The following is a 25,206-nucleotide window of genomic DNA, read 5'->3' as shown; positions in this document are numbered from 1 at the left end:
CACATGTAAAAAAGAGGTGATAAATATAAGGCCTGAGGTTTAATAAAAAAAACAACTAAAGCAGCTCAATAGTGAACAATAGCAGAAAGGCTGATGTGTTTGTCCAATGCATGCCCTTGCTTATTTGTAAGAGATGTGTCTGTGCAGTTGTTCTACTTTTCATATATGTAGGCTTTCATTTTCCATATACATAATCATCATAATGTTGCATAAACTTTACTTTTTTGTGTGTGTGTTTATACTATGCAACTTAAATTATGCCTAATTTCAAGCTCATTGCCTGGTATGTGACTTACACACGGCGTAGGCTACATATCATGACAACGCTATGCTATCAGAGTTTCTGAAAGGTACAGTGGGGAGTTTCCAAACAAAATACAAACTGTGTCAGGTGAAATGTGGTTGTGGGAAAATAACCCAATGCATAGCGGGCTGTGGGTAGCTCAGGAAGTATGGGGGATCAGAGCACAAAACAAACAAACAAACAAAAAAATCCCGAGCTGACTGTGCCTCTTTTAAAAATCTTGAAATCTCATCAGCTATTGTCATAACAGATGAGTCATTGGCATTTATCAGCAACTCTCGTGAGGCCTGCTCATAAGGTATGATCATTCTGTTCAAATGAATGGTAAAATGTTACTGATTGTACCTGAAAGCAGCTGATACAATTTCAAACTACCGTATATTTTGTGTTTTCATAGAAAACTGTGCTTCATTTGATGAGATCCAAGAACGAGGTTGTCCGCCAATACATGGCTCGTCTCATCAATGCATTCGCTTCCCTTGCAGAGGGTAAGTGCTCAACAGCCACAACATTTGGTTAACCATCATTATTTCTTTTAAAGCATGAGTCATTGCCTGACAGGATGTATTTAGAGATATGGATGGATATGGTCAGTGGCTTTTATCATAACTTTTCATTCAGGATTGAAATCACTAATGATCCTCCTCCTTCGCAGCTGCAGCAGTGTCGTGCCAGGAACTATGGAGAACATTTTGCAAATAGATGATGTTGTAAAGGGATATAAATTTTGTGCTGACTCGAATTAATATATATTATGTAGTTAAGTGGTTGTTGTAAGGATTTATAGAATTTCTGAAAGGTTTGAGGAACTTAATTTGGTAACACTTTCTATGAAGGTCATTGCTATAATGACTTATGCATACATTTATAACATGATATAATGCTTTTATAAGACCTTATAACAATTGTTATAATCACTTACAAACATGGCGCTATAGCAAAGTTCACAATGCATTATGAACTTTTGATTTAATGTTTTATAACTAATAGAAAGAAATAACGATTTGATACTTATCGTGATAATTATCGATATAGAAAGATATGAAACTTTTTATCGTGATAACATTTTTGGCCATATCGTCCAACCCTACTTGTTATAAATGTATGCATAAGTCATTATAGCCATGACCTTCAAAGAAAGTATTACCATATTTGGTGAGTCCAGTCAGCTTTATTTTTTGTTAAGGAAACAATTCTGTTGCATTGCATTGTCCTCACGAGTGTTCGCAGTTGTACCTAAAATTAAATGGCACATTTATGGCTTTTCATTGTTGAAGGCACTACTTGTAACTTTGATAAAACAGGTGTATTTTTGTGGAGTGAAGCTTTAAAATCTATTTAAAATATGTTGCCTTTTGATCTTAATTCCATGTTGTGTTGATACTTACAGGCCGGGTCTACCTCTCCCAAATCCCCGTTCTTCTGAAACTTCTGTCAGAGGCACTCAGGAAGGAGGAAAAAGACTCCCTGACTAGAGAGAATGTGCTAGTGGCCCTGCAGAAACTCAGCCTCAGGTAGATTTTAAAATGACCAGTGTTTTGATGAACATTTGCTTCTCCAGTTTTTTTAGCGGGTAGCCAATCTCCAGCTGTCTTAATGTAACAGGACACAGCCTTTGCAAGTTGAAGCTTACTTAAACTAGATTTAAAAATGTTTTCAATTGAGTATTCTTGTTTGGAAACTACATAAAGCAGTCAGTCAGAAAACAGATATTCTCGTTCTCACAAATGTCAGTATGGCAGCATTTTTATGTAAAACCTCATAATGGGGATTTCTCCATTAAGTTTGGATTTGGTATGTCTTGGCAAGGAGGAGCCAGCAGACCGCCATGATAGCAGATGATCTGATTGGCTGGCTGGTGGATGAGCTGCAAGATTCAGACTGCCTGAGTGACTACACCCTGGAGTACTCTGCAGCTCTGCTTATGAACTTGTGTCTGCGTACAAAAGGTAAAGGCAGGTCGATACAGAAAGAGTTGAATAATTGTTGAATGCCCCAACCCTTTTGAGATTTGGCTGGTGAGAGTTTCCTCACAAGACACTTTACTTATACATTTGAACAGATCATGTTCGAGATACTCCACAGAACCATTTACTCACTCCACAATACTGAGCTGGGTACTGTGCTTCGCAAAAGGACCCATAATTTACTTTTAATCAAAAATTTACAATAACAGCTACAGTTTTGCTGTGCTAGGCATGCTTCTCTGCTCTGGATGACAGTAAGATGCCTTTGTTTCAATGTCATTATCCTTTCTTGTTTAAATCACTGCTTGTACTTTAAAACGCACATTGTAGCTTCCTGTTAGAATGCAATAAAGGTTAACTTGACGTACCATTATCTTTCCCACACATATTTAATCATTTCTGATTTTTGAAAAGCGTCCCGTGAGGCGCAGACTATTGTGTTTTAATACATGTCTATAAACATTTTGACAATAAGCCGAAAACATTACATTTGGGAATAAAGCCTAGTGTAAACTTGAAGTGCAACCAAGAAAAAAATGTTAGCATATTAATAGCCTATGATGTCAGTGCAAATCTATTTTATATCTTTGAAAGCCACACAGACTCTTTGTTCCTGCTAGGTGATTTTATTATGGGCAGAGTAAAGGCAAATATTGCACTCTCCTTCTTATTTCCTCTTACATTATATCTAGAGTGTATCTTTGTACATGTTACCCCCTTTTACTGCACATACACCATCAACAAAGATACGGGTCCTGCTTTTCATAGAATGCGGCACTAAAATACCGTACTGCAGTTGATTTGTCAGTGGTTTTATTACCATACACAGAGAACAATACAGCTCAAAATTATTACCCGAGGGAATAATTAATTGTTAATCTGAGTGGAAGATTAACCTATCTTTAAAAAAAAGTCCCATTGTGTGTTGTTAAGTTAAAACATATGCGTATGTTTGCGTGTGTTTGTGTGTGTGTTGAATGGCTGTCTTTGAACAGGAAAAAGGAAGTGTGCAGATAACGCCAAACATGTGCTGAAGGTTTTAACTGACCTCCTTGGACACGAGAACCACGAGGTGATGCACGCATCCTTCAACACTTGCACACAGATGTTACATCCACAATGCATACAATGCTCACACAGGACACACTGAAAGAGGTTCAAAAACATGCACGCAGCACACATGACACATTAGCACATGCAGAATAGGGACATACATCCAGGCTTGCCATATAGCTAAGTTTATGATGTCCTCAAGAATTTTTGAATGTCTTGAAAGTAATGAGCTAAGACTTTAGGAGAGTCTAGAAAACATTAAAGAAACACTAGCTTCATTAAATTTTATGAAAGATTGTCTCTAGCTTCTTTGGAGGACCATTAACCCAAGCTACCACTCTTAGGAGTTTTATCTTTGACCTATTATGACATACAGTATGTCTATAACAAATATACTGGTATTTGGACCCACTTCTTTCCTTTTTGTATCGATGTTTCTTTGCTGCTACAAGTTCATACAAGCTGTTACCATTTGGCCTGAGGTCATAAAGACAGAGGCTGTGCGTGTGTGTGTGTGTGTGTGTGTGTGTGTCTTTGCTTTCCTTAGATTCGACCATATGTGAATGGAGCCCTATACAGTATCCTGTGCATTCCCTCTGTGAGACAGGAAGCCAGAGAGATGGTGAGATTGCAGAAATGTCTTCACCTGCTTGGAGGAAACAGACACAATTTGTGTTTTTTGCTCAGCATTTGTCTCTTCGTGTCACCACACAGCCAGAGATTAATAACACAATTTAAAAAAAATAAAATCAGCTCACTTGCATGTCTTAAAATGAGCACTGTTGACCGCCAGCCAATTGTTATTACAGTGTATATACTGCCTTTGAATTCTGAAGCAAACTTAAGAAATAAACATTTGTCTTTCTGCTGTAAAGACAATTTCATACGTCAAGGCGCCGCTCCTCGCTGGCGACTCAGCTACCTGCGCGTCTCATGGCTTTGTGTTGTGTGTTTTATTTATTTTTTCATTGTCCTGTGTGTACATACTGGTTGTCCTTTCTGTTTATATTATATGTTGTATGATGTGAGCTGGTGGCAATTGAGTTTTCCCATTGGGGATTAATAAAGTTTTCTAATCTAATCTAACAAAAGGTATGTGCATACACTGTTTCCCTCACGTGTATGTAGAGTGTAGAGGAGATTCTCCGCTGCTACAGCAAGGAGGAGAACCCAGACCTTAACAGACAGATCAAGTTCATCATTAAACAGCTGAACTCAGGTTAGTGAAGTCAAAATTACTGTGACACAATAGAGGTGTCCTGCTTTATGAATGTGTATCCATACAGGATACACTCACTGAGTATGTACATTTAAGAATTGTGCTTTCCTCCAGCCCAGTGGCTTTTGAGATACTTGATGAATTTCCTAAATCTAAATCCCTAGTTTTCTATTTCATTATTTAATTATATTCCAAAGTGAAGTAGTAAGTGACACCTATAGCTGTTGTTCATTGGAAAAATTACTGACTTGTTGAAACCTGTGGCTGTGTTCCACCCAGCTGACGAAGAGGCGCCTGAGTCAGACGATGAAGAAGAAGAGGACGACAATGATGTAAGTCTTCCCCTCAGCCCGTTAGACACTGATAAGTTAATGCTTTTCACCATCGTATTATGTTAATTCAACACAACTATAGGGACATATTTACAAAAACAACAAATGAGGAATGGGTGAAAACAGGGCAAGAGGAACCACAAAAAGAATACCTCATATTTCCCAAACCGGTAGATGGGAAATCTCAGCATGATGCAGATATTGGGTTTCTTCCATGTGTTCGGGCATGTGCATGTGTGGACCTGTCAGATTGGATTCTGTGGGAAAGTGGGTTATCAAGACAAGGTATATGAGAGTAAGTTAAGGTGGGAATGACTAGAGTCTCCAAGGTGTGTGTGTGAGTGTGTGTACTGTTTTCCCTGTTCCCCTCGTGGTCGCATAAGAATTCCTTGAGTGTGAGTTCCCTTATTCCATTGCATCTGATCTTAGATGTGGTGTTTTGTAGCTGCTATCCATTTACTGTAGCTATAAGGTTGAGCTGATATATGTAGTGTGGACTACACTGGTCTCTTGTTGGTACTGTGTAACTTGGTGCCAAGCATTGTATTAGTGTTTAACTTAGTTTGTAGCCTCACATCAATTTTGTTGCAAACAAGTTCATTTTAAATTCAGCTGAGGAAATAAGGCACCGCCAAAGTAACCATAGTCACAGTGATGTTATGTTTTAGATTTTTCTCACCTCATGTCCACCACAAATGTGTCATTCTTAGCTGATTCACTATCATTTCCAGGAAGATTTAATGGAAGCAGACCTTGATACAGAGGAAGTCCTCCAACCACAGCCCAGGGAACTGTCTGGAGAGAGTCTGCTCACAACTGAGTACCTGGGAGTAAGATCAAAATGCAAACACTCACTCCACTGCTTGCTATGCTCAAGTTAAATAAACATGGAATTTGCTTAGTAGACACACAGACTACTCACAATAAGGCTGCCAGTTTCTTACAAGCCCGTTTCCAGCAAAAGTTGGCACGCTGTTTAAAATGTAAATACAAACAAAATGTGATGATATGCAAAACGCTGAAACCCAATATTTAATTGAAATAGCACGAAGACAACTTATCATATGTTGAAAATGAAAGTTTTATTGTTTTTGGAAAATTATATGCCCAATTCGAATTTGATGCCAGCAACCCCATTACACAAGTTTAATAATGATCTCGAGATTGGTCGTGTGAGTGGGGCACCGAACACGAGACAAGCCCCTGTACACTGGCACATTTTCATTCCAAGTTCTCTACATGTGTTGGACACATGTAGAGAACTTGGAATGTGTCCCAGAGGTTTTTCTATGAGTCACTCTATCTTTGATGCGTTCTAGACTTTGTTTCTGCTGACTACAGTTTGTCTCTCTGCTGTTTAATGATCGCAACAAATTCACAAATTAACACACATTTATATAAATTCTTCTGTGTGTGTGTGTGGTTGTGTAGATTATGACCAACATGGCAAAAGTGAAAAAGAAGTCAACCCCTCTGCCGCAACCAAGTGTTGATGAACCCCTACAACGGCCAGTCACCCCAAGTTCTCATCGTAATACTAACGCGTGTAAGTTAAATACACATACAGACGATGTCAGACAGTCCAAATTGGCTCTTAAGCTGACAAGGTAATTCATGGTGCATGTGAGTGTCAGACTGACAGGAAGTGTGCAGGATAGGGTTTAGTTTCATGCTCAAGGGTGCTTTAGTTGTACATTGTACAGTTGTCACCTCCAAAAGCTCAGATAGCTGTTAGTCGGACCTCTTTTTTCAGATAAGGGAGCATCAACTCACAGCAAGTAATTGACACACTGGTTTTATAACTTATTAGCCTTACTTTTGGTTCTAGTTACTATTTATTTACTTGTTTAAATATGAAGTAGCACTGATGAAGATCAGATATCAAGATAAAGATTGTAATATAAAAAATGACCTTATCTACCAATATGAACATCCTGATGCAACTTCTTACAAAACCTGAGCTGTATTGTTTATGTGTGCTGTGTAGGGATTATCGATCCGGCGGTCAGGGGGCTGAGGGTAGCAGCAGACAGAAGAGTGTGGAAGGAAGCCTGCCTCCTTCCCGACACAACTCCCGACCTCCTACACGCTCTGGCAGTCGCCCTAGCACTGCTGACTCCCTACGTCACAGCATCGGTGGGTGGATGTTGTTTACCTTCCAGATGTTTTTCAAATGTCGTTCCCAATACATCAATACATTTGATAGTAGTAGTATTTCAAAATAGCAAAATAATTCCTCTTTAACCACGTGGAAATGCAGTCAGATTACTCATACTGTTCTTAATATACTTTGTGTGTGCTGAAAATCAGCTGCATATTTGTGGGACAATTTAATTTCCCTTCCACCTGCTATTCTTTATTTGTTTTTTTATTGGATTCATTTGATGTGATGCCCAGTGTCCACTAGACAGGGAAGCTCCTGCAACTTCCTCAGAAAGCATAAGGGATAAAGACTCAGCAAAATGGGCAACAAATGTCTAATGACCTATTTTGGCTTTCCGTAAAACTAATGTCATCGTGGCATCACGTTGTGCTCATGTGTTCCAAAAGTGGCCATGAATGTGTAACAATGCTGTTTTATTGTTTCATTTAAGTTTTTATTATTGAGATTGGCTACCCGCTAAAGTTTAAATGTAAAAACTAGATAATTTAGTACAATTCCAAAAGTAGTGTGATGAAGCCCATATATTTTCTTCCTCTCTTCCTCTCTATCACACATATACGCACACACTCAGACTCAGAGTGTGGACGGTTGTCCCAGGAGTCAGAGTTAGACAGGCCGCATGAAGAGCGAGCCAGAAAAGGACATTCCCAGGAGGAACACAATGGACACTCTGCCAGGTAAGCTGACACACAAACGTTAACTACACACACCCACACACACACGTATAAAATGAGGTTCTGTGTGTTTACAAATATAGTGCTGCAAAAGGTTGAAACAGAGTTTCTTCATGAGCTTAACAAGTCACTATATTTGACTATATTGATTTAGATTGGTTTGAGACCACACACACTAACGCATAGAGGCAATGCTGAAACTAATGAACAATTAAAATGGGCATTAGTGCACAATTATATATTCCCATGGTATTATCCCCATGGTATGTTATACACAAAACTGCATCGTCATGGATTGTCGATGAGCAGGTCACCACCGTTGTCCCTCCATCAATCAGGGAACTGGAGAAATCCTCTTGGAGGCAAAGATTCTGCCATCGTCCAATGGTTTGTCACCGCTCTGGTGAAAACAGAGAAGTTAGAACCTGCAAACCAGTGAGGTCTCCTGGCGCACATTCAAAACTCGAACATGAAGGAACACCTAGCTTTTTTAAATAATCTGTAACAATCCAAATGGCGTAAAGCATATGGGTCACTTGCGTTAGGGGCGTACTTGGTCTGTGAATTAGTCATCGGTGTGTTACCGAAGTAACATGCAGTATACCAATCAATGTCATCTCCCATTCCCTTTAAAAGCCAGGTGAGCTTGTACCTTGGTGCATTGATATTATAATGGTGGATGAATGATGCTTTGTAAAAAATATCTATTGAATATGGACATAAGTGTGGACGTGATCATGAAGCCTAATGTTTCACTGCAGGTTTATCATTGAAGTGTCTGAACTACACTGCAGACTAGACCAGACAGACACTCTCTCCTCCCTGAAACATCTAGATCCTCACTACGCTGCATTAACTGTTTTAACAAAAAGCAAAGAAATGTTGTGCCATTGACTTTAGACCGTTTTTTATGTTTTTTGGTCAATGGTGCAATCGCTTTCTGCTACCTTGAGATAGCAATGTACCAACAATTAGCCTGACCACACCTTATTTTAAACACTTCCATCGGCACCAGTGCATTTGCTATTTAAACAATGTGGGCACTGGGTGTGAAAATGACAACTGCGCTGGTTGAAAATTAGCAATAATACTTCCGCTGCATTTTGCGCCCTTTTACTTTGATTGTCCAAACATTAAATAGCTCTGCATGACTAGTCTAAGTTTTCATCCTTGGTTCAAACCTAGAAAGACTGCATTTCCTGTTAAAGAGGATAAACCAACATGAAGACCAGAGAGCTGTCTATGTGAGAAGCAAGCCATTGTCAAGCTGTGAAAAGAAGGAAATTCGACCAGACCCATTGGACAAACACTGGGCATAGCAAGCACAACAATTTGGAATGTCTTGAAAAAGAAAGTCTACTGGTGTACTGAGCAACAGACATCGAACAGGTCGGCCAAGTTAAAAAACAGTAGTTGATGACAGAAATATCGTGAGAGCTGTAAAGAAAACCCCAAAACATCATTAAGTGACATCACAGACCTCCACAGTGCAGGGGTGAAGGTATCATAATCCACTGTCTGAAGAAGACTCAGAGAGCAGAAGTATAGAGGCCACACCACAAGATGCAAACCACTCATCAGCAGTAAGAATTGGAAGGCCAGATTGAGATCAAAAGATCTGGAGCACAATCTTATGGACTGATGAGACCAAGATTAATTTCTACCAAAGTGATGGAAAGGCCAAAGTGTGGAGAAAGAGAACTCATCTGTGAAGCATGGTTGAGGTAATGTCATGGCTTGGGCGTGCAAGGCTGCTTCTGGAACAGACTCATTAATATTTATTGATGATGTAATTGATGATGGTAGCAGCAGAATGAATTTAGAAGTGGACAGAAACATTTTGTCTGCCAATTTGCGGAGAAATGCATTGAAACTAATCGGGAGGAAGTTTATCATGCAGCAGGACAATGACCCAAAGCACACTGCCAACAAAACAAAGGACTTCATCAGGGAACAAAGGCAGGTTTTTAGACTGGCCAAGTCAGTCAGCTGACCTTAACCCAGTAGAGCATGCATTTCACCTCCTTAAGAGGAGACTGAAGGGAAAAACACCCCGAAACAAACAAGAACTGAAAGAAGCTGCGGTAAAAGCCTGGAATAGCATCACAAATGAAGAATGCAACAGTTTGGTGATGTCGATGGGTCACAGGCTTGAGACAATTATTGCAAGCAAGGGTCATGCCACCAAATATTAAATGTTCTTTACTATAAGATTATTTGTTCCTTCACTTTTGCTCACCTAAGGATGCTATGGTGTAATATAAACTGTGATACGTCCTAAGTTGTTTAACACATCTAGATGTGAATACCAGGAAATAAAAGCTGAAATTCTGAACTCAAAAAAAAGGAATTTGCCTTACTGTTCCAATACTTTGGAGGGGACTGTAAAAGGAAGTGAAAATTACGGATACTTATAAAGAAAGAAAGAACTTCTGTGTTTGACTTCAAAAGATGCGCAAAAAGTGTTTGAACAATAACACAAAAAAACTGCAGTGTTTCAATCCTGACTCTTCAGCTTGTAGGTGCATTTAGTCAATTGTTCCGTGGCAGCTACCTCCCACAAAAGGGACTAAACCAGAGTGAGGCTGTTAGGGAATTATGCAAATAATAATAAACAAAGTCAGCTGAGGTAAAACTCCGGGATGTGTGTCAGCGTATTTGTGTGTGTACGGAGAGAGTTGGCAAGAGGGCTGTTCTACACCGATCGGTGACTCAGCACTGCCAAGCTGGTCTGTGAGACTGTGACATGCGTTTAAACGAGCAGTGCCCACAAAGAGGCTCTTTCAATGAAACCTCCCCTGCTTCTCCTCTCCTTTAAATCTCAGAGGAACGTGACTCCTTAATTCTGCCAAGAGTAATGAGCCCCAGGAAACCACTTCAGTTATCCCTCAGCCTTTCCCCAGGAACGTAAAACACCTCTACAATACAGAATTCAGTGACCTCATTTCAAGCCATTCCAGACTTTTGTAGTGAGAGGAGATTTCAGGACACAGCCGTGGATGTTTAGGTGAATAGAATCTTAGCAACACAGCAATTTGGCAAAAATCTAATGAGAAGATTTATTTTTTCGCCTTTGTTTTTAGATCAATGAACATGCTTTTGCAAAAGAAAAACCCTGCTTCAGACTCATTCAGTTACACAAGGTAACACCTGGGGGGCTAGCCAGGCTGTTTTCCATTCCCACATCAAAGTTAAAGACTGCATTCTTGACACCCTGTTCCTTCTCGAGTTGCTGATTTTGTGGGTAGATTTTAAGGGCCAATTATGCAGCATGCATGCAAATTTCAGTTTGCTGCTTGTTTATGGTTTGCAACATTCCTTTGTACCAGGTGATTTCTGGGATGTTGTTACTACTGTGAATAGAAAACAAGAATGAGTTGACTGAAATCCATCCATCTATTATGGCATAGGATTGCTTCACAGGATGTAGGTCATTTGGCTCCTACCTGATAAGGACATTGGAAAGAGTTTGGGCCTTCGCTGTGTGCAGATGAGTCATGTGATCCTGTCTCTCAGAATCACAGAGATACAACACAATAGGGCCTTTTCCTAATGCTTACCATTTCATAAATAGATATAAATTAGCTGCAAAATATTGTGTAATTTTCATAAATGCATGCAACTATTAAGTGTAAATAAACACGGGTTTTTACCGTGATATCATGCTAGCAACAACATTCACTTTGGGGTAGACAACTGGCAGTTGATTTGAATTGTGGAGGTATATAAAATTTGCAGATATGTTTATTTCAGTTGTCTGTATGGTTTAAAGATACATAGTTAAACACGGTGGTCAACCTATCTAATTGTCCTTATTTTATGTACTGTGATGTTTTGCTATCGTCTTTGATAAACTAAATTTATGCAAAAGTGACATCTCCCCACCAGTCGGACTAGTTTAGATTTGCATATGCATTTAAGATGAGAATGAGATAACATAATGAAGAAATAAAACATTCAACACATTTCTGCCATTAAATTGTATGTTTGTGACGCCAGGGAACTGCAATATATATGTCGGCATCCTTCAGAGTCCATATCGTATAGATTACCCTACTGATAGCTGTCCCTACTGGGTATCTTGGAAGTATCGATAAAATAGTCTGGCACGCTGTCACCAGACAGACTGAAACAAGGGAATGGATGCTATCAAGTGTCAAGGGCAAGAGGCTTGTGCAAGGTTGATGCTGCCTTGGAAAGCCTTGATTTCTGTGCTATGAAATTCTCTAAGAAATGAGATCCGTTCATTGCTGTAGTGTCTCATAGCTACTGAGCAAGTGAGAACTAAGAGTAGCTGTGATATAAAGGAAATAATCAATAAAGAACTGTTCTCATCTTGTCCCAATTGGCTTGGCCAATGTAGCTTTAACATAAATTATGTAGATGATGTGTACCCAGTGAACTTGTCTTATTTTGTCTCACAAGTTGTATGTATGAGATGTTGTATGGATGAGGTTTTCACAGCACTTTTTTTTTTTATCATGGTGGTTATTGTGATTAGTGATTTAGTGGTAGTGATTTGTCTTTGCCTTGTTGTTCTAATGTTTTACTGCTACAAAGCAAAATAATTGTAATGTAATGTCTTCTTCTTCTTCGTACTATTCTTCTTCTTACTATTCTTACTATTCTTCTTCTTCTTCTTCATATTCTTTTCCTTGTCGTCAGTGGTGATGCTATCCCTGCATTTGCAAGCCAGCCCAAGATTCCCCGTACACCTGACACAGCAGCCAGCCAGAACAGTGCACACCGGAGTCGAGGCCTGACCTTGGCACCCCAGTTTTCACAGTCGGAGCCACAGCAGAGCAGCCGGCCAGGCTCTGCGAGCTCCACGGGAGGAGGGGAACAACAAAGTGGAAGTAAGCATATGGCCACCAGACAAATTTTCTCTACTCCACCAGCCACTTTGGAAGCCATGCTGATCTGGTGCTTTTCAGAAAATTCAGTTTGTTTAGAAACACTCAATCATAATTGAAGATGAACTAAGAAGTAGACATAAGTGACTTGCTGTAACTGTTTATGTCCGTCTGTTTCATTTTCCAGCATACACTTTAAACTTGGATATGGATACAGTTTTACATAACAGAATATGGAATTTTATACCTCCATGCTAATATTGTGACATCATAAATCAAAAATATAGACATGGAACAGTAGCAGATGTTTTGTGGTGGAGTTCAGAGGCAGTTAGTGTTAGGCCTATATGTAAATTCAGTATTGGGATTGAATGTTATCTGCCTGTACAACTCTTACGTGTTAAGAAATAAACTGTGCATGGCAGGTGCTGCATCATAAATAGTATCATAACTGTGTGGGAGTCTTACAAACATGTTTTACCAGGAATGTCCTCTCTTATTGTTCTGACAACAAAAGCAGACTTCATTGTGAGATGACTGATCAGGGTACAATTTTGTTGAGCTCACATTTCATTAGGGCCATTGTGTGTAAAAATAAATAAAGATATCTATTATCTGGTTGGTGGAAGTAGCTTAGATGCTGCTATTGTTATTAACATAGCATACAGAGCCTTTAATGCAAGCACACATCAGAAAAATCTTTTTGTGACTTTAACCTCAGAAACTTTAAATTCTTCTCGTAAATTTATGACTAAGCTCCGTAAATGTTTTTTTTAATCTACAATGTTTCTTAATATGCCATTCTAGCATACAGTGATGATCATGATGAATTATTTTGAAGAAGATTAAGAGTTTTGTTCTTGTAAAATAAGAAACAATTCTCCAAATGGTCTGCTTGGACCATGATCGTTGCCAATTGGGGCTATATTTAATTATTAAGTTTGAAAGTTTTACTTTTTTTCAAAGCATTTGAAGTCGATATTTTGAACATTTCAACCATATTTGAACATTATGTTTTAATTCTGTAAAGCCCTCCTTATTTTTGGACTTTCTTCTTTACAATCCTACAAAAACACTACCCAAGGAGTACCGTTAGTCCGGAGAGACATACAAAGCATCATGCATCTGATATTAATGTTTAGGCCACCAGACTGTCCGATGTCAATGAGCTGTGTTTAGTCTCAGGAAACCAAACAAGATAAAGCTATGGATATTTGATTGTAATATTAAAGGTACAGTAGGTAACTTAAATAAAATAACCTTTCAGCATATATTGTCACCATATCCTGGCAGTAGTACATGAGACAGATAATCTGAAAAATACCACTTCTTCCTCTTAGTGCTCTTAAAGGCATTTGCAAGAATCGACCACTCCTGGGTCAAAAGAGCCAATCAGAGCCAGGAAGAGTCTCTAACTCTGTGTCAGTCACTGCTCATGCACAACTTTTGAGGGTGGACAGTGGTGTACTAGCCTCTCATCTTACCGACTGCTGCATTAACCCAAGGTTGTATAGTGAATATGGTGAGTTGCAGTTATGAAAATTACACTGTTCTAGGCAGTATATGGCTGTTGGAACAAATAAAAGTAGAAGTAGTTTTTTGAGTCTACTAAAATTACTTTAGACACATAAGGCAAACAGACTGTTGCCATCACTGTCCGTGATCTTTTACACAAAAAAAAGTGAAAACAAATTGTTACTTATTGGTGACCAACAGTGAGATAGTCACTCAGCCCTTCCCTACCATAGCCATATTTATTTATTTGCTGTCAACTTCACATCTTAAACATAGAACTTGATTCACTGCAGGGAAGATGGCCTGATCAGTTGCTGTGGTGCTCTTGGATGATAACATCTTGCATGCTTTCATGCATCTTAATTGTATTTGATGAGCGATTACCTCCGGTTCTTATGCCGGCTGCCCTTACCATAAAGCCTGTAATAGGGCCTAATGGTTAGTCCAAGCCACCACATCCTGTGTGTGTGTGTGTGTGTGTGTGTGTGTGTGTGTGTGTGTGTGTGGTACTTTTGAGGTCTGGCAAGTGTCAGATATGTATCTACTTATAAGGAAGACGTAGCTCCACTTAAAGGCAAAAAAGGCGCACATGCACTTTTATTAGTTTGTTCTCTGCTAGCTTGTGGTACTTTATTGTTGAGCCACTGTCTTTTCACTTTATTTTGGCTTCTGCTGACTATCAACTATAATGCCTAATATTTGCTGCTTGGTGGAGTCTGGCTGCAGGGAGGGAACACCAACCACACACTGATACAGGATACCCTTTAGGCCTACTTTTGGTAAACACATCCGTTGTGAGTGACAGAGGCACTCCTTTGGCTGAGGAAAGATAGAGGAGGTGTTTTTGTAGCTGACCACCCACTCAGCTAGCGCAAACAAGACGGGGAGCTGCTGCTGTCTTGTCGTGTTGAGAGGATGGTAAAAAACTGCATTATTCTACCCAAGTCAGGTCAACAATGCTGGCTTCACGTAATGACAGATTCCCGGTTATGCAGCTAGAGGACGTGCAGAATTCTCTTAGGACTGTCACTCTGGCATGGGAAGGAAGGAATTTAAGTCTGCATACTGGTACTTCAGTGTTTGAACTTCACTGTGCAGAATGGCGGATGTGCTTTCACCATTATTTGCTGCAGAGGGGAAAGTTTTTCTGACTAACCTTAAATCTTAGTTTAACATATGTATCCAAATCCAACATGCAACTTACACATGCGCAATAGGAAAACGTGAAGCCTCCAGTGCACGTATACACTGAGAATAGCCTTTTTAGTGAAATGGGAAACATTATTACATGTTAAGAGGGAAGGGGGTATTTAATTGGTTTTCTTCTTAAGTTACTATAGTTACTACTAGAGTAGACTAGTAGTAGTGACTGTCCACTCTCTACCAACCCTTCTTCACCATCCCCCCTCTCCCCCCCACCCCCACCCCCACCTATCCACCGTCTCTCTCATCCTTCAGGCAGCCAGTCAAAGAGGAGGTGAAGAAGGAGCTGTCACCATGGAGTGGCACTATCTCCACGGGAGCATCAGGCTTCCTGTAACATCATCCCCGTCAGGTTGTGATCAGGGTCAGGGCAACAGAGATGATCGTGGATCAGCAGGAGGAGGGGCTTGAACAATGAAATGGATTGTGGCTCTGCACCACCCGTCCCCTTATGCAACATGATATGAGGTCAGACAATAGTCACAACCCCCAGGTGATATTTGGCACACCTCAATATGTGCAACATCCTCCAGCCATGTCAAAATTCATGTGGAACAAGATGTAAGTCTAATTCGGGAGTAAAGCTCTGATTTGAGAGAAAATATTTGATCATCTTTCTGCCTACTGGCCTACTGGTTTTCTGACATAAGCACATTACCTGCCATTTTCCTCACATGCATAGGGGTAAACGGAGTCCCAGGGGCACTTTTTTTGTTGATAAATCCTCAATATCTCTGCTTCAGTCTGAAGTCAATTTCACTGCGTACTGTATATATTGACCGTGGTGGAAACTATCCCTCCACATAAATAAATAATTTGCTTTAATGCAAATATAAAGCATTATCTCATATCAGAGTAGCTGTTCTTGTTTTATTTATGCTCCAGGAAATGTTTACAAGACACAGGTCTTGACATTAATTGTCAGGCTAGTGCATGTTTTTTTCCAAAATATTAGGAACTGCTTATTGCTGTTAATATAAACTACCATCCATACAACTTGAATATATGTGAACGTCTTAAATCCAGCATCAGTTGCATTGTACATTTGCACTGTTTTTCTTGTGTTAGGTGATGTGCTGTATATTTATGTTAATTGCTACATTTTTGTTGTAATGCATTTCGATAGCAATTGATTTTGATACTTTTATTGGATTTAAATAAATGTGTGATGTGTCACCTGTTTTCTGGTCTTAACTGACATACAGTTATTGCATTTTTCAATGTGATGACTCTTGTTGCCACATCTCAGTTGGCTGCTGTCTTGAATCATAAATCACCTCCCCTTACATAATTACTGCCAGCGACAATGTTGTGCACTCACCTTTGTGCTGCACTGTGCAAAGAAAAAACTCTTTTTGTTCAACTAATCAAGATGTCACAGTTCTGCTCTTATGTCACCCTCGTCAACTCACCTCACAGCTGCACCCTTACAAAAGTTCTGGGGACATGCTGAACTCTATGTAAAGTCCCCCTGAATAATTATCATCATCATTCAGGATGCACTCTAAGTCCTGTTGTCACTCATTGCTGCTGGAAACTTACCTACTGTTTATTCCTGCACTTAACCCATTGCACCAGATGTAAATTGTCAATATTCATCAAGAATAGATGGATGGATAGATAGATGGATGTTCTTAGGGCTGCTATGGCAGAAGGGACAAAGCTCCTGCCAATGCAAGCCCTTCTCTATCTGGAAGTCCTATATCGGCCAAACAAAGGTAATGATGAAAGTGATGTTGTCAAGTTTTTGTTGGAAACAGCCTGATTGGTTCTCAGCAGGTAACCGATGGAGTGCTCACTTCAAGTAGGGAATGAATCCTTACACCAAGTGATGGAGTTCAAGTACCTTAGGGTCTTGTTTGCGAGTGAAGGGAAAATAGAGCGGGAGATTGGCCGGAGACCTAAGAAAAGGGGGTGGGATTTTTTCAGTTGGAGCTCTGTTTGCTGCTTGCTGGTAAAAGTTCCACTGTGTTCACCAGCTAGGACTGTGTTTGTCATCTGTTTAGTTCTGAGGAAGTAATGTACAGTGGGTTTTAAGAGCTTTTTCGCTGAAAACAGATGCCTGCCACAGCTGAAAATGACACATTTACAGCAGAGAGAGTGAATCACAACAGTAAAGTTGTGGGCCAATCAGCTGAACAGTGAGCTGAAACTCACTATGAAGCTCAGTAAGGTTAAAATACTTGATAACACGTAGCCAGGACATTACTTAATAACACACATATTGATATATAAAGGCTACAGGAATGATACAGCTAGTTTTAGCTGGGCAGGTCTTCCTAACTCTCACATGTGGTGCCCCAAGAGATAACATATTCAGCAATTAACATTGTAGTCAGTGAGCAGCAGCACAATGCGAGGAAACAGGTTGCACATGACAGACTGACGCACTTGCAACCAGGTGGCCGTGTAACCCTGAGCTCGAGCCACGCCGGTACTGTGTAGCTGTTTAGAAGACAGAGAGGAAGCTGCTGCTTTCTATCAAAACAAAAGTGTGGATAAAATCTAGGGGATGGGATATGTAAAAATATCAAACACTGTCAGACTTGTTTCATGACTCTGGGCCTTTGCAGCACAAAGTGCAGGAACAGACATTTCACATACATGGTGTATCTGGGCTGTACCAAGACAAATTGTAAATATATAATACTATAACCAGATCGGTTTTTAACAAAGTTTGTGTTACGGACTGTGTTACATTTGAAAGTATAAACAAATGTGGATTTGCATTTAACTATGAGCCAGGAAACATCCAACAGCAAACAGCTTTCAACATGTGCAACTGCATGTTTATGTAATAATTCATTCTTCACCTTTGATTTTACTTGGTGCTTGAGTTAATATAGATAAGTTAAAGAATAGTTTATGTCCTCTGGATTTTCAACACATTTTTAACATTTTTAACAGCTGTGTTGAGTAGATTCACTGCGTCTTTGTAGCTCTACAAAAGAAAATGTTATCGTAACAAACAAGACCCCTTTTTTTCTTGAAGACCCTCAAATCTCCAGTAACCGTACTACTGAAGAGCCCTAACTGTCATCAGTATCGCTGGCACCCCTTTCAGATGCGCTTATCAGTAGATAGCCATGTGTTCCACTGATAAAAGCTGACGCAAACAATGAAGAGACTGAGTTTCACTGTCTCTGTCTCCTGAACCTTCTGTTTCCTCCTGACCAGTCCTTTTGAACAGATAAATAGAAGTGACCACCAAAACTGCCCTTTTGTTGTAAACACTTGAAGCTGTGTGTCTTTCCTTTCAGGCCATATTTGGTAGTTTTGGTAAGTGCAGCAAATCAACCCTTTGGTAAAGGGGAAAAACTCACCATAACATATTAACAGAAGGCATTGATGTCAGAGCTTTGGATCTTTTCACAAGTATGGTATTGTTAAAGATTTAAAGAGGCTGCTGATCAAACAAACTAAAGGCTAAAACATTGTTGGAATTCACCTTTTACATTTTTTGACCTCAGGAATGTCCTCACAAACTATCTATTAACCTTTAGTGTGTATACACCTAAATCTTTGCTGTGTGTACACTAGAACAAATCCAAACTGTGGGTTGGCATGTTCTGTGGATAACAGTAAATGCCGGTCTAAGGCTGATTAATCACTGACACAGATGACAGCTGTATCAGTTTAACAGCAAGCCACACTAGCTGCTTTCTTCTGGGATTTCTGCACGCAGCACGGGTGACTTATGATTGTTTAGACAAAACCAATGATTTTGGAATAGTGGCTGATATTTGATTATTTACATTGACAAAAACAAGGGCTATTTTGCTTTTGACCATATACCATGGTCTTCATCAGCAGATGGAACTTTTCCAGTTGTCACGGACGTGTAGATGTTTAAACTTTCTATTATTCTGAGTACTTAGGACTATTATAGGATATTAAGTTAAACCATAGACTATAAAAGAAGTGGACATAGTCACCGTGATGTCACCCATTGATTTGTAGACTACCGTTATGAAGCCTCAAGTTTGGCATTTTGGCCATCGCCATCTGGATTTTTTGCAACCAGGCATTGGACGTGACGATATTTGGATGAGACGGTGGTGCTAGCTAGCTTGATTAGCAAGGTGTGCATCGGAAATTCACATTAACTATGATTTTAACCTGGATGTTGGCTTAAAACAAAATGTACTAACCGGAAAAAATGAACAGCCGATTCCTAATAAGTTTTTTCAACAGCGCTGGTTAACAGACAGATTGCCATGGTAGCGACTTGTCAATCATAAGGTAGTCCAGCCCTAAAACATACCCTGCTTTATCATCTATTTTCCTCTAAATGGGACCATAATTTACTAAATGAACACCATGCTCTATTGAACAATACTTGAATCTTGCGACTTAAACTCATTAGGAAAGTGTTTACTGAGGTAATAAATCAAATGGAAAGTAGGGTCATTTTGTCATAATTTCTAATTAGGGGTGTGAAGAGACACTTAACCCACGAGACTGGATTGGATTCACGAGATCGAGACGGGACAAGATTTTAGCACTTTAGTGCTGAATTATATGAAAAATGTTTAGGATTAACCACTTTAATCCCTGCATTCTAATGAATTTTCCCACATCCGTTTATGTTCAAAATGTTTTTATTTATGTAAAGAGAAACACAAAATTTAGGTGGCAGGTGACAATTCAAACTCTTTAGCCTAACTCTACCAGACTGTAATGCAGTGCAGCTCTCAGTCATTCTGTGTTGCTTTCAGATCTGTTTCCCCTGTAGATCAACTTTTCTCATGTAATATCATCCCTGCTGAGTCACGATTTAGTCTTCTCTCTTCTTTGTTTGGGGAAGTAACCTCTTTAAATGTGCGTGTGGCACCTGTTTTACCTCAATGATAAATTAACTCATTTTAATTCATTTATAAACACCTGGACTTTAATAGCCCCTGTGTTTTCTGCTGATGTTCAAAACTTTCTCCATGGTAGGTAGGTAGATTTTATTGTCACAATACAACAAGTTGTAGAGTGAAAATGAGCTTTGTAACCTACCTTCTGCTACATAGCAGACAGTAAACATTATTAAAGATTCGATTAATAAAGACCAATAAACTATAATCACTGGAGCAGTGCTGAGGATGAACTAGAGTTTAAGAGTTTGAGGGCTTAGGGGGAAAAAGCTGCTCTGCAGTCTGGTGGTGTAGCAATAGAAACTTCTATATCTCTTCCCAGAAGGCCGCAGGGTGAACAGGCTTTGGCTGGGGTGGGTACTGTCCTTTAGTATCCTTTGGGCTCTGCGTAGGCACCTCACTTCACCGATATCACTGATGCTCAGGAGATGGATACCAATGATCTTCTGGGCAGTTTTAATCACCATCATCGTTTAATGAGAAGTCTACCTGCACTTTACTCTGCGGTGCATTGCGTTAATGATGCACTGGTAGCAATGTTATCCCCAGACAGTTGCCAAGTTGACCTATGCAATTTGGGACTGCATGATGCATGTGAAAACAAAAGTACCTGAGACACTTTTGATCAGGCAGAAATCTCACCACAAATCCACACACGTTAACTTCAGCAGTTCAGATAAAGTGCAGCTCACAGTCCTGAACAGAGCAGGCTGCGCTTCAGTTTTTAGATGCTTATGTTTCAAAACTCTTACCAGCTACGTTACCGCCCGTCACAACTGTCTGAACTCAAAGTGCGAGCGGTGCGGTTCAGATGAATACTATCTGGGCATATGCCGGTGTTGCATCACTCCATCAGTGGAGTTGCCCCCTGCTGGCCATTAGAAAGAGTGCAGGTTTAAGGCACTTCTGCTTTGGCTTCACTTTGCAGACCAAGGAGGTTCCCGCTTGGGTCAAACATAGGTCACTTAGAAAATAAACAAGCTCTGCTCATGAAGACCACGAGACTTGGTCAGTAACTCCAAAAAAGCGTAAGTGGACCTTAAAAGACCAATGGATAAGATTGAGGGGGATCTATTGGAAGAATAGGAATAGAGTATGGAATCTGGAATATCATATTCCAGTATCCTTTCTATTAATGTATCAAGTGAAAATAAGAATAGTTGTTTTTTGTTTTTTGGAGAGGGTGAGGCGAGGAGTATTCAGTTGGTTGCAATCTAAGCGCTATATGCCACTAAATCCTACACACTGGTCCTATAAGTTAAGATTGTTTTGTCAGTTCCTTGATTTGTTTTGATGCTGCAATATACTAATCACACAATGAACACACCATGTGTCCCAAAATAACCTCACGGAAATCATTAATATCATTCTTGGAATTTTGCAGATGGGACACTTTACAGGCCCAAATCAGTGATGTATTTGAAACTAAACAGGAAAGTGTGTCAGCACTACCAAAGCCTCATCCTTAACTTGATCGGCAAAATCATTAAAGCATGAAATAAATAGATGTAATTTGTACCTGAGTGCTGATAAACTTATGGGTTAACTAAACCCATAGGGGCCTCTGGGTGGATAGAGAAGGGGCAGGTGTTTACCTATAGCCACAGCCGACAGGGGCTTTAAAAACACAACCTGATCACAATGTCTTTGTTCTATCAACCTTTTCAGAGGGGAACACCCTCAGTTGACAGCTGAAAAAGTATCCCTCAAGCAACTTTTTCTCCCTCAATAGTAAATTCTTTCAAGGTGACTGAGGGGTTAGTAGCCAGGGCCCCTCACTTATCCAGAGTCAGACAGTTGACAAGTTGGAAAGACCAAAGATAATCCTCTCCCAAGTCCCTCAGGTGTGTAAAGCCCAACAAGGGATTAGCACCGACTTCCTGTGAGCCAAAGGTAGCAGCAAGGTTTTCCTTTTCATATTAACAGTCCTTTTTCTCTTACCACCCTATCCCTCCAGCAAGAACTACAAACATAAGCCTTGGTCTTGATCTCTAGACTTACTAATAATTTTTTTAAATGATGAAAATGATGGCTCATTTTTATTGATATTTTCATGATTATATTTTACACCCAGATCTTGTTCCCTCTTTTCTTGTTTTAGCTGTTTTAGGCAGTTTAGTGGTCTCTATTGTAATTTTTGGTTTCATCAAATATGTTTACACTATTCAAGGGATATGAGATATGCCTACAGGACTTGTGTATGTGGGGATAATGGTTTTCATTATTATGTAAAGCCAACTGCCAGCAGTCATAGATTACACAATATTACTCAAGCTTCCGGTGGCAAATTTGTGATTTGTGATGTTGGGCTATACAAATAAAATTGACTGGACTTTCACGTAAGCTAAAGCAGTGTTTTTGTTTTTTTTTCTTCACTTGGGCTTAAATGAACATGGTGCTAACACAACATTCATTTATTATTACCTCATAAGAACAAGATGTTATGGTGAAAAGTAAAGTGGTGGGTTATAAAACCAAACAATGAACTGAAGATTAATTTTAAAATAAAAATGAAACTCTACAATATTACAGTTACATGGTCATATTCTGACACCAATCACTTGTTACAGTGTGTCATTGTGCTCATAGAGCTCAGTTTTCCTTGTTGGCAGTTGCTTCTATTCATACCAATGCCTTTCCAGCCAAGGGAAAGATGAGGGACTGTGGCGTCCATCACCACTTCGCTCCTTTGCAGCCCTTGCAGAGCCTGAATCCACAGAGAGGAAAAAAAATCTAAACGGGAAAAAACACCGCCAGCAGGCAACAGGATGCACATGGCCCTGAGAAGGATGGTTGGTTGGATCCAGGAAATGGAGAGAGAAGAAGAGGAAGAAGTGATTTTGGATCACAGCTGTGTTCGGATTGAAAAAATATCTGTTTTGGAGCACAGAGAGACATTTTGTTGATCTTTCCCCAGACCATAAAGAGGCCAGGAAGAACATAGTTTAAAACAGCAAGGGTTAAGTGCGGTTGTGGTGGTGACAGCTGTGCAATCAGTATTTCAGCTATCGGCAGCGAAGGATGACATCACATTTAGCTTTCATGTCTGAGAGACTTTAAGAGTTAAGAGAAAGAGAAAACCAAACTTTGACTTTCTTTAGATTTCCAGTGCAGGCAATAATCCATTCAACAAAAGTACTAATCTTCAAAAGTGGCATGTCAAAGTTACTTTTATAGGGTTTCAAATATATGAAATCCTTAGACACACAATGGCTGTTAAAGTAGCTGATAAAAATAAAGTCAGTAGCATATCAGGATATAACATTAATAATAATTGTTTAGTAGGTCATTGTGGCCCTGTTAGTTATTTAGGCTGTTCCTGAAGTTCAACGTGACAAGCAAATGGTTTATATTAACTTAGGAAAATGTTAATTCCACTTCCTCATGTTTCCATTGTGAAAATATTAAGACACGTGCTGACATTTTGTCACCACTTCATGCCTCTTTCATTATTTGTTTTAATGTTCCTGTTGCGTCCCTTTCATCTGTAAAACACCTTAGACCCACCTGTAGATTTGAGTTGGTTTGGTCACTTATATTACACATATTTTACTGAAAACTGTGTTTTTGAAGGAGCGCGTGGTTGTTTGTCTATGTGTGGCCCTGCGATGGACTGGCGACCTGTCCAGGGTGTACCCTGCCTTTCGTCTGATGTCAGCTGGGATTGGCTCCAGCCCCCTGTGACCCTGTACGCAGGATAAGTGGTTGACAATGGATGGATGTATCTTTGAAGATACCACCACTAGAGGGTAGAAAAAACAAGCTGACAAATGCACATCCATCACAATATCCATTTAATCGCAAACCTGTTAGCACACACTTGCCTAATTACACATCTGAGAGACACAGAGCAACATCAAGTATTTACTTTTTGCTGTTTTGTTCTCCGCCATCTGTCTGTCTGTCGGTTATTTTACTGGAAATGGGTGAGGGGGTTCAAGAGCATGACTACTGCAAATGTGCCACAAAAAAAAAGGAGTTCAAAGAGGCTAAAACGCTAATGCATACAGAGCAGCAGAAGTGAGAGTTAATGTAATTGTCTGTGTATATCAAAAATATTGATTACCAGTAATGCAGTTTAGGGTAGTTAATTGTGTTGTGAATCTGACAGATGATATCTTGGGCTGTTCAGTGACGAAAAACATGTGAGGAAATTGTTTATATGGTTTCTTCAAAAGGTCTTTCTTCGGTTCTGGAACATTATATGAAAAAGAAGAAAGTCTCCTTTTATGTAGGCCCTGGTCAGTTTTGTGTAAAGTTATTGATTTTTTTGTATGTACATCTCTGGTGCAGTAAGGTACATCTAAACTGGTGGAAAGAATCTAAGTACATCTACTCAACTACTGTACTTAAATCTTTTGTGGCAGCTTAACAATTATTTTATTATTTTATTTTCTGCTACTTACTACATACTTATACTCCACTACATTTCAGGGGGAAATATTGTACTCTTTACCCCACTTAATTTATCTGACAGCTATAGTTACTTTACAAAAGATACTAACAACAAAACACGTGATCAGCTTACCAAATTTGGTTTGGTGTTACAGAATAAAATATCCATATCAAATCAGCTCACATGACACATGTCACCAATCCAATAATACAGTGGGATATAAATGATAATATAACTGAAATGGTCCATTTTGAATAGCAACTATTTGCTACTTCATTTGATACTAATTTTGTACACTAAGTAAAAATGTGCTTCAGAGCTTTTTAGAAGTTGAAAAACTTAACCTCAGAGTTAAATTGTTGTGACTTCAGAAATACCCTACATAGGGTAATTAATGCCAGTTTCCCACATGATATCCAGGATATACAGGGAAACAAAAGTATTAGGATTTTTTTCATGTAGTGAAACAAAATATATCCAGTGTTTACCTTGCTGTTGGCGTGACTGTGGACGATCGTGCTTGTGGAGATCAGGTGTGTGCTTGCACGGACTCTCTCCCTGTCCCATTCATCAGCCATGCGTGTGTGAATGTGGGCTGTGCGTGACTGCAGCTGTGCCTTTAAAAGCGGATCTCTGCGAGGGACCAAGACTAGTCGTCCGCAGC

General features: G+C 39.6%; 1 protein-coding gene across 4 annotated transcripts in view; it reads left to right on the top strand.

Moving 5' to 3' along the window:
- LOC119900574 (lisH domain-containing protein ARMC9) overlaps positions 1-16,464 on the top strand; it is a 30,242-nt gene extending 13,778 nt beyond the window's left edge. For 3 of the 4 annotated variants that reach the window (XR_005444076.1, XR_005444077.1, XR_005444075.1), the window contains 12 exons: positions 702-792; positions 1,695-1,818; positions 2,114-2,253; positions 3,267-3,343; positions 3,872-3,946; positions 4,453-4,543; positions 4,823-4,875; positions 5,607-5,705; positions 6,307-6,421; positions 6,863-7,011; positions 7,611-7,716; positions 12,379-12,514. Coding sequence is in view for 1 of the 4 variants with exons in the window: in XM_038715650.1 (XP_038571578.1) it covers positions 702-792; positions 1,695-1,818; positions 2,114-2,253; positions 3,267-3,343; positions 3,872-3,946; positions 4,453-4,543; positions 4,823-4,875; positions 5,607-5,705; positions 6,307-6,419; positions 6,863-7,011; positions 7,611-7,716; positions 12,379-12,569; positions 15,540-15,562 (1,332 nt within the window). In the remaining 3 variants the exon portion in view is untranslated. Of the gene's footprint in view, positions 1-701; positions 793-1,694; positions 1,819-2,113; positions 2,254-3,266; positions 3,344-3,871; positions 3,947-4,452; positions 4,544-4,822; positions 4,876-5,606; positions 5,706-6,306; positions 6,422-6,862; positions 7,012-7,610; positions 7,717-12,378; positions 12,570-15,539 lie in introns of those variants that run through there. The other variant, XM_038715650.1, reaches the window with a different exon arrangement.
- Positions 16,465-25,206: the final 8,742 nt, after the last annotated feature.

Source organism: Micropterus salmoides, unplaced genomic scaffold (assembly GCF_014851395.1).
Source record: "Micropterus salmoides isolate LMB-PRFRI ecotype aquatic unplaced genomic scaffold, ASM1485139v1 Ms_hic_scaffold_13, whole genome shotgun sequence".
Lineage (NCBI taxonomy): Eukaryota > Metazoa > Chordata > Actinopteri > Centrarchiformes > Centrarchidae > Micropterus > Micropterus salmoides.
This window is presented reverse-complemented; position numbering and strand designations above follow the sequence as displayed.